Source organism: Clarias gariepinus, chromosome 2 (assembly GCF_024256425.1).
Source record: "Clarias gariepinus isolate MV-2021 ecotype Netherlands chromosome 2, CGAR_prim_01v2, whole genome shotgun sequence".
NCBI lineage: Eukaryota > Metazoa > Chordata > Actinopteri > Siluriformes > Clariidae > Clarias > Clarias gariepinus.
Genome location: NC_071101.1, coordinates 14534041 through 14548504, shown reverse-complemented (window position 1 = coordinate 14548504; position 14464 = coordinate 14534041). Strand labels below are relative to the sequence as shown.

Sequence of the window (14464 nt, the reverse complement as noted above, 5' to 3'; positions counted from 1 at the left end):
GCATTTAGAAGTTTAATGCTGTTCATTTAATCAGTTTGGGTTCTAGTTGGAATAACAGTTATTCGTTTGTATTTTTATTTTTTTTTAACACACTTTGTATTGTTGAAATAATAACAATTGTGTCATGACGTGGCAAAAGCACTAATTACCCTCCTCTAAAATAAAATGCATGTGGACCATCAGTCCATCAACTCTGTTCATCTCTATTTTAGGAGTGGGTAGGAGAGCGCTGTCTCAAATCTCTCTCTGAGGACAGCAGTGCTCTTCAGGACCCAGTGCTGGTGAACATCCAGGCTCAGAGGCTGCTGCAGCTCATCTGTTACCCACACAGACAGCTGGACAGTGAGGAAGGGGAGAACCCTCAGAGACAGCGCATCAAACGCATCCTTCAGGTCTGACACACAAACTCAGTTATGTTTATTAAATTAAATTATTCTTTTTTTTCCGACTAGCATCATGGACGTAAATGGAGGGATGGTTGACTGGGTGGATGGTTGACTGGGTGGATGGTTGACTGGGTGGATGGTTGACTGGGTGGATGGTTGACTGGGTGGATGGTTGACTGGGTGGATGGTTGACTGGGTGGATGGTTGACTGGATGGATGGATAAACATAGAGGCGGCATGGTGGCTTAGAGGTTAGAACTGTGCCTTAGGTTAATCAATGTTCCCAAATTGTCCGTACTGTGTGAATGAGTGTGAAGTGTGTGCATGTTAGCACTAGGATGGATAGGCACCCCGCCCAGGGTGTATCCCGCCTTGTGCCAGTATTTTCCTGGAACAGGCTCCAGGCTTCCTGCGACCCTGTACAGGATAAGCGGTATAGACAATGAATAAATTTTATATATATATATATATATATATATATATAAACTTATATATAACTTATATATATATAAATATATATATATATATATATATATATATATATATATATATATATATATAGTGTGGGACACTCCCTACTCTAGAAGCGTTACATTTATAAGCTTCACAAACAAGATTTAAAAAAAACACCCATTTTAAGACATTGCAAGTTTAATTCTCGTTGCAAGTTTAATGGTGTGGTGTTTTATTATTTCTTCAAGAAGTGAACCCAGTTTTCAGAACTCCCCCAAAGTGCGTCTGTTAATGCTTCAGCTGAAACACCCCTCAGATGATGCGTTTTTCTCCCCTGTTTCACTCCTCCTCCGAACACATCGTTTCAGTGTCTAAGGAAAGTATGTACTTCTGAGCCCTGCCCTGATAGAAAACAGGGGAGCTGAGCAACAAGCCAAAGGAGGGTATCTTCTTATAGATAACAGTAGGATGGAAAGTCAGATTTGCTTATTTAATTCCTGGAAATCCCCCATGTTATTTGTTTGCGCATACACAATAGCGACCCAATTTTTGGATTTTGAATTTTGCCATAAATTTCTCCTTTAAAGTAATCTTTGTTGTTTTCATGTTATTTTAGGCTGTTACATGAACCGGCAGTGTGATAAACTTGGATCAGTGTCCCAGTGCGTATGATACTCTTGAGAAACCTGCCATGTTCATAGTCATGCTTTAATACTAGTGAACTTAAAGTGAACCCCTGACTGAACGAACCTAATTAACTCCAGTTGTCCAGTCATGCATTTGATTGGTAGGGTGCTGAGGGGATCTGTCCCCGGCTTTAAAGTATTTCTATTCCACTTCATCAGAAAACGTCAGTCTGCATGCTAATAGGACTAAAGCTAGAGCTGAAGCCTCTTTACACAATGCGTTGTAAAAAGTGAATGAAAAATAAATGCAGAGGTGCAGAAATGGGTTTCAGTATGTTTCCTAATTGAAATCAGCTTAGCTGCAGTAAAACAGTAGTTGTAGTGGATTTGTATAACATCATGTCTTGTTTTACTGGAAACCTAACATGTCTAATGGAACCAGTCTAATGAAAATTAATTTGGAACACTGTTGCTGCATGAGATATCACTGCACTATCACTTAAAGTCATAAAGTGTTTCAGAATATGAGATGAGTAGGTCACACTGTCGTTAAAGCATTAATATACACCAAAACCCAAATCAGGTTTTAAACTTCGATTAAAACCCAGCACTCTGTTCTCCTCCTTCATGGCCCATGGGGACCCATGGCATCGCTTGCTGTCAAGGATTTCATGAATGTCTGATTTCTTTCTTGCAGAACCTGGATCAGTGGACCATGAGACAGTCTTCTCTTGAGCTCCAGCTAATGATCAAGCAGAGCTCTAATAATGTAAGTCATCTCACTAATAATGTAAGAAATTTACCTGCCTAAACTTTATTAGCATTAAAAAGTAAAATAAGTTTGGTCGAAACAGACATATGATTGATATGATCATAAGATGATTTATTAAATTACATGAGTTACTGGTTTCATATCATATATCAATTTACATAGAGTAAATTTACATATTTAAAATTACATACAGTATTTTCAGTGTGTAAGGTAAATGTATAAAATGTCCAGTTTATTGTATGTGTGGGGAGTGTAGGAGAATTGATTCAGCCTCAATGGTTTAGCGAATCAGCCCGCAACCATGATGATGGAAAATGTCTGTCCTCTAAAACTGTCCTGATGGTGAATAATCCTAATTTCGGAAAATCCTCAAAGTTCACGGTCCGATAAAGAGAAAACAGCTCGGAGACAAACTGCGTAAGGGATTCTCCTTCTTGTTTTAAAGGCGCAGAGACATTTCATGTCCTTGCGCATGATTACGGTTTTTGGCTACATAAGAGTGTGGGAAAAGGGGACAGATTTAGTCAAGTGGATTGGTATGCTTTACATTGTATAGTTGTGTCAAAGGCGTGCAAGACTCACTTTGTCAGACTTAAGAACAAATCAGACTTATGAACGTGCTCCTGGAATGAAACTTGTTCGTAAGTCAGGGACAACCTGTATAATTTCACTGTTGTAACACTTCATCAGTTATTTCATCACATTTTACTCTGAGGAAATCTCCCAGGGTCCTGTGGTGTCTAGTCATAATCAGACCTCCACAAAATACAATTAACTAAATAGCACAAAAAAAGGTCTTTAAAATCTTTTAGTCAAGTTTTTTTTTTTTTTTTCATATTGTCACTCATCTGTAGATTATGTGGAATGATGTTGCTTAAGCACCGCTTCTAATATGATATTGTATGTTATTGGACATTGGGTTATAGAACAGATGTCCATGAATCACATTTTCACTGTGTACAGGAGCTCTATTCCCTGCTGGAGAACATCGCCAAGGCAACCATAGAGGTTTTCCAGAAGTCTGCGGAGATGAACTCCAGTAACCCTTCCTGGAATGGCTCAGCTGCCTCCAGCAGCTCCGTCTCCAATAGCAACAACACCAGCAAGCTCAAACCAGTGCTCAGGTGTGTGTGTATGTGTGTGTGACGTCAATCAGGGCTCAGCGGGAACCTCGTCCTCCCAGGGCCCCCTCTCTCCTTACTTTTCTGTTTGATGAAGGGCCTGTTAGAACACAATGTAACCTTGTAAACTGGAAAAAAAAAAAAACAATACAATAAGGAAAGGAACCTAGTAGTCATTGTTCCATGCTGGTGCAGTTGTGGCAGCCTGTGTGGAGCTGAGGTGAAGTGTTTTGTCTGTGTGCAGTTCATCAGAGCGCTCGGGCGTGTGGTTGGTGGCCCCACTGATCGCGAAACTGCCCACCTCGGTACAGGGACACGTACTGAAGGCAGCAGGAGAGGAGCTGGAGAAGGGGCAGCACCTAGGGTCGTCCTCCCGCAAGGAGAGAGATCGACAGAAACAGAAAAGGTACAAAAAAACAACCAAATATTATAAACCTGATACACAGTCCACTCCAAAAGTATTGGAACAGCAAGGCTGTTCAGGTTTGAGATTAAAAGAGTTTGTCATGTCAAAAATTATTCCTTTATATCCATATCATGGTTCCACTTAATCCAGTTTGCACTTAAAGTTCGTGCATATTTGCAGTCTGGATCTTATGATGCGATGTGATTTCATATATATATTTTTTGTAGTATGTCACTGCTGAGCCAGCAGCCTTTCCTGTCACTGGTGCTGACATGTCTGAAAGGCCAGGACGAGCAGAGAGAGGGTCTCCTTACCTCCCTCTACAGCCAAGTGCAGCAGGTACAGCATCTGTTTAGAATAATCAGTTCTCATTATCCTTCTGTTCCTTATAAACTACATCCTGGCCAGAATGTAGCTGTCACAGGCTCTTGTACAAGGGCTGTTAAAGTCAAACCGGGACTTTTTATTGCTTAGAATGAGTAAAAATCTCCCTTTACTTCTTTATAAATCCACTGCTACACTAATGCACTTAACCAAGCATTTGGGTACCATCTCAGTTTTCAGTTTTTACCATCTCATGTCTGAACCTCTGGCCTCCCAGGAACTCCTTTAATGGCCCAAAAATATGGGAAATGGCTTGGAGCTCAGACTTTACAGTGTCCCGGCAATAATTCCAAGCTGAGTTCCTGTGATATTTTGGTCTTACAGCCTTCTTTAAAAATATTCGCATTGTTCAGATGTTTTAATGCGGCTGGGAGTCTCATCGCCGTACCTTGTTTGAAATCTTCTGTAAATTTTTTCGCGAGTCCCGGTTTGACTTGAATGCCTGTTATGTTAACAAATACTAACCGTACATGTGAAAAGTAATCAATATTTAGTTCTTTGAGTCTCATGTCCTGTCTAGACCAGACAATATAAAGTCTGAATGCTTTGTTTGGTGAATTTTTAATAGATTGTCACTAACTGGCGTGAAGATCAGTACCAGGATGATTGCAAGGCCAAGCAGATGATGCATGAGGCACTGAAACTGCGGCTCAACTTGGTGAGGATTTTTCCCCCCCTCACAATTGTCTTCACTCTGATTTCTTTGCTGACGTATTTTCCTTGTGATTTTAGGTGGGTGGAATGTTTGACACAGTGCAGCGCAGCACACAGCAGACCACCGAGTGGGCGGTGCTTCTCCTCGAGATCATCAGCAGCGGCACGGTCGACATGCAGTCTAACAAGTGAGTGACGGGTTGGTAAAGAAAAGTCATAAACTGCGAGAACCGATCCAAAATGAGAGTTTGTTTATTTTCCATGTAACGGTCTGGAGAGTCAAGTTGTGGCGTCTCTTCTGAGACATAAATTCTTCAACAAATAGACAGGGTGAACTGTTTTTATGGGTTTATTTACTTCTTAATCTTACGTAAGCTTCCTGCAAAGATCATGCGTGGATTTCTATACACAGTCATGATTTAAACAAGTTTTCAGGTCGCCATGTGCTACATGTCGCTCCAGCTAGATGCTGCCTCGGCAGATGCAGGTTTGTCTGACTTGTCTCTGTGTGTGCGTATCTGTGTAAAAGCGAGCTGTTCACCACTGTTCTGGACATGCTGAGCGTGCTGATCAACGGGACACTAGCAGCAGACATGTCCAGCATTTCTCAGGGTGGCATGGAGGAGAACAAGAGGGCTTACATGAACCTGGTGAAGAAACTCAGGGTGAGAGCAGTACTCATTGCTTTCAGCTAGACACTACCAAAAGTATCTTTTATTTTAGCTTTAATAACAAATAATTACTTACTTCCAGGTATGACACATTGCCTTAGAGTGTTATTTCATTACATGTTCTATGCGGTTTATGAATGTGTACTGGTTTTCTGTGCAGAAAGAGTTGGGAGATCGCCAGTCTGAGAGTTTAGAGAAGGTACGACAGTTACTGCCCCTACCCAAGCAGACCCGGGACGTCATCACCTGCGAGCCCCAGGGATCGCTTATAGACACCAAGGGAAACAAAATCGCCGGGTTTGAGAAAGAGGTACCGGTCATTTCTCATGCTTTCAGCCATTCAAAGCTTTACAGTGCTTCTAAGATCCTCCTCTCGTCCTGTGCATTGTGCCGCAGGGTCTACAGGTGTCCACAAAGCAGAAGATCTCCCCATGGGACGTATTCGAGGGCCTGAAGCACTCTGCTCCTCTCTCCTGGGGCTGGTTCGGCACGGTGCGCGTGGACCGCAAGGTCACCCGCTTTGAGGAGCAGCAGAGACTCCTGCTTTATCACACGCATCTGAAACCCAAACCACGGAGTTACTACCTGGAGCCTCTCCCCCTGCCTCCGGAGGAGGAGGAGCCCCTCACGCCTGTACCCCAAGAACCAGAGAAGAAGATGGTGGAGGCCGTGAAGACAGATAAGAGCGTACCAAGTGTGGGCACTGATACAGGAAAGAAGAAGTCCAAGAAGAAGAAAAGCTCATCCGTGAATAAACCTGAGGTTGGTTAGAGTTGGGATTTTGGATTTTTTAAATATTTGCGCCACTCAGGGTCAGGTTACATCTCTAGGATGTACAGTATTTATTTTTATTTTTTTCATTAATGTTAATTTGTCACAGATATATGATTTCTATTTGTCTTATCAGCTTCGTAAATTAAACGAAGTATAACTTATCCATATGTTATATTAAACAGGAGTAAGTAATATGAATAAAAATAAATTAGTCAATTGAATACATTAAAACAAATGATGTAGAGGGGAACGTCCAGATAGTTTAACACGCCAACTAGAGTTAATCTATTTAGTTCTGTTTTTTAGTGCCTTTTAATACTCTGTGTGTACTAATGTGTGTCTTTGTTTATACTACAGGACTACACACGTAACCAAGGCGTTATGGGGGTCCATGGATCAGGCACGATTCCTGAGCTCATGACCCAGCCCACTCACCCCTACAGGCAAATGCCCTACCTCCCGGCGGCGGGTATCATGTACCCTCAGAATCAACATCTTCCTCCAGGTCAGACTGGACACTCATCATCTTCACATGTACAGTACTGTGCAAGAGTTTTAGGTTCATGCAGATAACTGCTGTAGAGCAAAGGTGTATTAAATAAAGTTTCTACAGTTAAAGTGATGATATAATGAAATTAGCTGCTTATTTTTATTAAAAATGTTTAGCAGAACCAGTTCCACTGTAAATTAGATACAGTACTGTGCACAATCCTCGGCAATTCTTTGTTTATATTAAAACAAAATATAAAGTAAAAATAAAACATATTAACCTGCACGTTACCTTAAAAAAAGTAAAAATTTAAATCCCGACAGATAAGTGTTTCCATTTATGCGCACAGGCGCTATGTGTGTTTTTCTCTCTCCTGTGCTGCTGAGTGTGTTATGTGTGTCCGCGAGCGTTACGCTCGCGCACACATAACGCACACACTCAAACACTGACGCACACTCACAACGAGAGAGAGTGTGTGTGCGAACCTGCGCGGTGTCTAATTACGCGCACGCACATAACACACACACTCTGCAGCGCGAGAGAAAGAAAAAAAACACACACACACACGGATGTTGATTATACCAGTAAAAGACGAGCACTAAGACCCAGCAGGGGAGATGAATACCCGCAGCGCAAGAGAGAGAAAAAACGCTGGCTCAGTTGTGATGACGCGACGTTCGGTGTCTAAACAAAAAGCGCATGCGTTACACATGATACTCGGTGCTCGTAAACCACGACAACGCTCATTTCTTTAAGTAAAAAATTATTAAAAATATTTCCTTGTCTTGCGGAACACTCGTAAACCGCGTTACTCGTAATCCGAGGTTCCACTGTAATCTTTTTTTTTTTTTTTTTTTTTTTTTGGTCACACTTAAATGATTCCCATCATCAAACAAATTGTAATTGTTACACAAAGATAACTCTAGTAAATACAAAATGCGCTTTTTTAAAAAATATATTAATTTCATTTATTAAACTACGAAGAAAGCAGTTTCAACCAGCCTGGCCCTGTGTGAAAAAGTAATTGCCCCTAAGTCTAATAACTGGTTGTGCCACACTAGGATATAACGGGATGCATAACTTCCAAAGAACGTTTGTCTCACTAGTCCACAGAGTATTCACACAAACGTCCTGGAGATGATTCAGATGTTTTTCAGCAAATGTGAGACGAGCCTTTGTGTTCTTTTTGGTCATCAATGGCTTTCGCCTTAAAAACTCTCCCATGGATGCCACTTTTGCCCACCGAATGTTTAACAATTAAAACTTACATTTATAAGCAAGGTTGACTGTACACATATCCATCCTGTACAGCTGATGTTCAGCCAAGTTCATTGTAACATTTAAATATGTCTTATTATAAATTTTTTTTTGACATGCTATATTTTGGATAGACGACTATATTATTACTCATAGCACTTTGTTAATCCGGTGTAATTCATGCCTTAAGATGTAACAATACTGTAGAATGGCTGTAGTTTGTATACCAGACATTACGGTGAAGAGGGAGTGAAATCATGAACTGCAACAATAAATGACTTTGATCTCTCATCATTATTATTATTGTTCATTCACACTATTCCAATGATCCTTTTACAGGAGGACCAGGACTGGAGCCTACATACCGACCTCGCATGCCTGTGAGCAATCATCCCAAGATCATGCCCACGAGGCCAGCTTACCCGGGCATAATGTCCAACCTGCAGCCAGGCATGGGCATGATGGGCATGGAGAATAAGCAGATACAGATAGGCTTCAAGCCGCAGCCTCCCATGCCGCAGGGACAGATGCTTCGGCAGCAGCTGCAGGTCAGACTGGTGAGTCTTGATTACAGACGTTACAAACCTCAGCAACACAGAAGTACCAGCTGAGAGCGGTCGTGATTAGATCGCCACACAATAACACTTGGGTCATGTTAGAGTTCTTTTGTTCCTACATCAATTCCATGTTCTGCGCTCGCCAAAGACAGGATTACCTTCCCATATTGTGAAATATATGTAGAATCCAACTTTATACATGTTAACCTACCAACAGCATGTAGAGTGTGCACCAAAATATACAGTACTGAAATGAAAAGACAGACAATATCGCCTAGTTGTCATCCGAGAGTTTATTTCTCCTTAAAAACAACTGCACAACACAACTTCCTTTTCTCTACTGGGAGCACGTGCGGCTAGAGCTTCGCCTCGACGTCAAGCGTACATGCGTGTTCGAGATAGCAGACTTGTACTTACAGTATAACATAATGATACTGAGTGCTGCTGCATTGTGTAGTGTTGATGAGGTGAGCAGCCATGTTGATTTGATGTCACTTTCTGAAATAATGAGATTAAAACGATAATGGGGGCCTTTTATGTTGTTGTTTTTATTATCTTTTACTCTGCATAGTTTTGTGGCATGATTTCCAACCTCGGTGTTATTTCAGACTGTAAATATTAAACATAAACTGTAGTTTGAGAATGTAATCATGATTAGGGGAGAGTCTGTAAATAGAAATAGGAGTTTAATAGTATTATTTGAATCTGTATGTAATTTATTTTATTGCTTTGTTTTGATTTTCCTGGTTTTGTTGTTGATTAAGTCATACTGTTGCTTAAAGCTCTCAGCTATCAAACAACATTAGTTGTTGGGTGCAGACACTAAAGATACACACTCGGTTGATGCCGGTGTCTGCACCTCTCCTGTGAGAGATCGCGGATGCCCTTGATTAGTGTCACTGAGAGCATGGGCAGTTTGACTCATTCTGATTCCCAGCATTAGATTCCAGCTCACGTTCTCGTCATAATGCAGCAAATGATTTTCTGTTTCACCACTTGGGGGCCCACAAGAGCCACTCTGAGAGAATCTCGAAACTTATAAATAGCAGAGCATTGTTTTCAGAGCCATCAGCATGTTGGTTAGAGTTGTATAAATGTGGTTTGGCCCAGGCTTTAGGTAAGGGCGAAAAAATCATTCAGTTACATATCCTGATTCTCTTGTGTGTCTCTGATTCCAAGATCGTTTTTCTTTTTTTTTTATTGTTATTAATTTTTAGGTGGTAAAGGTGCAACTCCCATATAATCCTACAGATTAAACCTACTAAATTAATTTTTCAACGACAACAATAGAACCCTAAATAATATCGAAGCTAGACATTTATAAAATCTTAATACATGTAGAATTGCAAATATGGGAAAGTAATCAGCACCTATGTATCGTGATATCGTATCGGGCGATCCCTGCTGACTCCCATGTCTTTTTTAGATCAGCAAAACACAAACTGTTAAGGCATTAATTGTATAGTGACAGTTTTCATAAAAACTTAGCGCTCATTATGGGAGAAAAAAATTATAACATTTTGCCTTTTTTTTCCCCCTTCTTTGTTTCTTTTTTTTGTGACTGGAGAACCAGAGCATGATTGGACAGCAAATGAGACAGATGGCTCCCAGTCAGCCCTACACCAGCATGCAGCCATCACAGGCAAGAGTTTTCTTGTATTTTCTCTAATTTTAGGTTTGCATAGCCAGGTTTTTCCTGATCAGATACACAGATTCATTAGAAGTACATTGATAACAGCAGCCCCATTATAGTGGGGAGGAATATATCTATCTATCTCTCTCTCTCTCTCTCTCTCTCTCTCTCTCTCTCTCTCTCTCTATATATATATATATATATATATATATATATATATATATATACACCCACACATTGGTTTCTGTTTTTATAGCGATTATTATTTAATTTGTTTTAAAGGGTGAAGTTTGAACTAGAATAACACCCCTTCACTTTTTCATATGTTCATTCTTATCCTCCAAAATTCATTGATTTGACGTTACATTAAAAAAAAAAAAGAAGAAGAAAAAGTTATTCGACATTTTGCAGCTGCTTACTTTGTCTTTCCTCATTGCAGAACATTTCACAGGGCTACAGTACCTACGGTCACATGGGGGCTCACACACACCCATCTCAGACAGGAATAGTTCCTACTCAGTACAGTAACCAAGGCTTTCCAGGAAATCATCCTGGCCCCAACCCCGGTGTGGTGGATCCTCTCAGGCAGATGCAGCAGCGCCCCAGCGGATACATCCACCAGCAGGCACCTGGGGGGTACACGGGCAACATGCAAAGCACACCGAGGTTAGTCCACGTACACGCGTACACACACACACGAAACACTAAAACAGTGCTGTGCATTCATTATTGGGCTTTTGCACAACAAAACTAAGGTGTGCTGTTTGTGAACAGCAAACACATACAATGTCATGTGTTTTTTTTTGTGAAACCAAATAAGAGGCACTTTGATTTAATTTATTTGAGTGACTGTCATTAGCCTTTAGATCTGCAAAGCTTATATTAACGTTATTTTTTTTTTAGCACACGGGTCCAGACACAATCACACACTCTTATGCTTAACAAAGACCCAATATTCAGGTAGTCCCAGACTTAAAAACATAGAGTTACGAATTTCTGCAGATACGGACGGACTATGGATCCACTTCCGGTTCAATCACAAAAGTAGCTGACGCGTATTGTACAAAAAATGGACACTGCAGTGCACCAGATTCCAATATTTACAATTATGTATAATATATTTACTTTGTAAGTGAATGTATAAAATGTCTATAGACCATTATATTGTGTATGCTGGAGAAATGATTCGGCCTCACCAGCTTCAGTGAAGCACAATGATGGAAAACGGCTGTCCTGTAAATCTGTTCTGATGGTGAATGATCCTAATTTTAAAAAATCCTCAACAAAAGATTTCACAGTCCAATACGTGGGAAAACAGCTCTGAAACAAAAATGGCAGTGGGGATTCCCCTCACAGTTTAAAGGCAGACGAAGAGACAACACTGTTACATTTTGTCAAATTTAAGAACAAATTGGACTTACAAACGCATTTGGTTCCGGAAGCACATTCTTAAGTCAGGGACCACCAGTACACTTATCCATTTAACCCCATTCTATAGAGAGGGAGAGATCATAGCGATTCATAATTTTCTTCTTGAATAGATTATAATGTTAGAGCAGCAAATTATTGTTTTATGTAAACACAGCTTGTTTTGTATAAGAATATTAGAGTTACGGTAAAATTTTGAGAATGACTACGAATAAAAAAAAAAAAAAAAAGATGAGACAAAAGAGAATACCTAAAAAATACATAAAGGTAAAGTGTGTGTTGTACATGGCCTCATTTGTTTGTTATAAACATGTGATGCAGGTTTACCCATCAGCCCATGCAGCAGGCTCCCATGATGCATGGTCTGCCACAAGGCCACATGCAGGCACAAGGCATGCACCCCAACATGCGCACTAATCAGATGCTGGACCAGCAGCAGGCGCAGCAGCAAGCGCAACAGCAGCAGTTCTTGAGACAACAGGCCCTCCGGGTATGTTTACTTTCACTTCACAGATCTAATAAACACTACATCAATGTTGCATACGAGCGTGAGCCCAAGTTACCCGCACCCTGGCTGCAGAATTTATTTTAATTCCCTTTTTTATTTTTTTTTTAATCATCCTCTTCTAAAAATGATAAGATAAGATAAGGTTGGATTACGAGCATAATTTATTCCGGAAGCGGACTCGTATTTCAAAACACTCGTAAATCAAAGCCATAAGAAATAATGTAAACCCAAATTATTCGTTACACAGCCCCAAAAAAATAAATACATAAAAATAATTCATACAAAATATAAAGTAAAAATAAAACAAATTAACCTGCACTTAAACTTTGCCTTAAAAGCGAGAGTGTGTGTGTGAGAAGTCAAATTACGTGCGTGCACACACCCATAACGATAGAACGAAGGAAAATGGATCTTTAACCTCTGAGACTTTCTTTTGCTTTACATGCGGGAACACACGTTATAATAAACAGTACATGCACGCTGTATATAGACGCTTACAAGCACAAAATAAAATGTTTTACGCACACACGTGGTCACAGTGTTATAGTAAACAGTACACGTGTGCACAGATGTTGATTATACCAAATCAAATTCAAATTTTATTTGTCACATACACAGTTATACGCAGTACGATATGTAGTGAAATGCTTAAACCAGTAGGAGACGAGCATTAAGACCCAGCAGTGGAGACGAATACCCACAATTCCGCAGTGCACAAGAGTAAAAACGAGGTTTTCCGAGGTTCCTCTGTATATTATTAACACACGTGCATATCACTCTTACTTCGATTGTTCTATAAAATTATTTAAGGGACGAAAATGCATACGGAAATGGGAACCCTGTAATTCGTAAGGAATGTGTATGCGCCTCAAGAAAAAGAGCCTTCCTTTCGTCCTTTGCGTCTAGGATTCCTAATCAGAGACTGCAGTAGTATTGCATGAATTCATAAAGCTATAGGTTTCTTTAAAAAATGCAGCTTAAATACATTTCTGATTAGTTTCCGACACCCTGTTCATCTTCGACGCTTGTGTTTTTGCCGCAGCAGCAGCAGGTTCAGCAGCAGGTGCAGCAGCAGCAGCAGGTTCAGCAGCAGGTGCAGCAGCAGCAGCAGCAGCAGCAGCAGGTCCCCCCTCAGCAGGTGCAGCAGCAGCAGCAGGTCCCCCCTCAGCAAGTCCAGCAGCAAGTGGGCGCGGCGCAGCCTCCCGGCCAGCCCCAGAATCAGGCCCTGGGCATGCAGCCGCTTCCTCCACAGCAGCCCATGGTGAGCAACCAGGCGAGCGCGATTCTACGCAGTGGCGTCACGTTTCACTCATTTTCAAATTACTATTACAGATGTAATCAAAATCTGTTGTGGTTACATCGACCGATTTAAACCGATAATGATAAATCAGTGTTAATACACATACATAATGTCCCCGTGTGTGTTTCAGTTTCCTCGGCAGGGGCAGGGCATGCAGCAGACGCAACAGCAACAACAGACTGCCGCTTTGGTCAGACAACTCCAACAGCAGCTGTCAAGTAAGTAGAGCAAAACCAGGTTGTCATGGCAACATGAAATTATTTAGTAACCATTTCATGTTGTTTTTTTTTCTTTCACTCCCTCCACCTGCTTGATTCCCCATAAATAACTCGAACTGTGGGTTATGGTTTCCATCCCTATCCAACCCTTAGTTTAGCCAGTTGTAGCACAGGAGGCGGGGTTTAGGAGAATATCAAAGCAAAAAAAAAAAAAAAAGAACAGCAGCATTTACTTTGAGGATGTAAATGTTTTGTGGTTACTGTTCACTGCATATTCTGTGAAGATATCTTCATTAAAGCTTTAATCAACTACATTTCCCACACACAGACACGCAGCCCGGGCAGAACACCAACTCGTATTACTAATACGAGTGAGTCCCGCACGCCCTTCTGAAACAGACAAGGTCTTCACTACCTGCGACACCTCCAGACAGAAGAGACCGATTTTGTGGCCTACGAGATCATCATCCCCAGCCCAGATCCGTACTGACCACAGCGCTGTTTCTGGAATTAAATCTCTTTCAGATTGTGTGTAATTTCACAATCATCCAAGGGACGGTGCTGTAAACTGGTAATCATGAAGCGCAATGGAAGGACTTGATGTATAAAAAAAAAAAAGGACATGAATGGAAATGATGAAAGTAATGCAGTGTTTTCTTATTTTGTTTTACTTTGTACAATTTTTCAGTTTCGTGTATTCTCATTAAAAAACGTCATGTCAATTTTTACGTCTTGTCCCAGACTCTGAAAAGTGCACCAACAAAATAATATAAAATACAATAAAATAGTATAAAATACACTGCCTGGACCAAAAAAAAAAAAAGTC

The 14464-nt window shown here is 40.8% G+C and overlaps 1 protein-coding gene across 3 annotated transcripts in view; it reads left to right on the top strand.

Moving 5' to 3' along the window:
- med12 (mediator complex subunit 12) overlaps positions 1 to 14364 on the top strand; it is a 42403-nt gene extending 28039 nt beyond the window's left edge. The window contains exons 27-44 of one of the 3 annotated variants that reach the window (XM_053515383.1): positions 213 to 392; positions 2163 to 2234; positions 3201 to 3361; positions 3603 to 3764; positions 3992 to 4103; positions 4717 to 4806; positions 4881 to 4990; positions 5332 to 5467; positions 5634 to 5783; positions 5870 to 6235; positions 6605 to 6752; positions 8334 to 8551; positions 10125 to 10193; positions 10624 to 10850; positions 11934 to 12102; positions 13163 to 13381; positions 13551 to 13638; positions 13967 to 14364. In XM_053515383.1, the coding sequence (XP_053371358.1) occupies positions 213 to 392; positions 2163 to 2234; positions 3201 to 3361; positions 3603 to 3764; positions 3992 to 4103; positions 4717 to 4806; positions 4881 to 4990; positions 5332 to 5467; positions 5634 to 5783; positions 5870 to 6235; positions 6605 to 6752; positions 8334 to 8551; positions 10125 to 10193; positions 10624 to 10850; positions 11934 to 12102; positions 13163 to 13381; positions 13551 to 13638; positions 13967 to 14004 (2715 nt within the window). In that variant the 3' untranslated portion in view covers positions 14005 to 14364. Of the gene's footprint in view, positions 1 to 212; positions 393 to 2162; positions 2235 to 3200; positions 3362 to 3602; positions 3765 to 3991; positions 4104 to 4716; positions 4807 to 4880; positions 4991 to 5331; positions 5468 to 5633; positions 5784 to 5869; positions 6236 to 6604; positions 6753 to 8333; positions 8552 to 10118; positions 10194 to 10623; positions 10851 to 11933; positions 12103 to 13162; positions 13382 to 13550; positions 13639 to 13966 lie in introns of all 3 variants that reach the window. The other 2 variants (XM_053515375.1, XM_053515366.1) reach the window with 2 other exon arrangements.
- Positions 14365 to 14464: the final 100 nt, after the last annotated feature.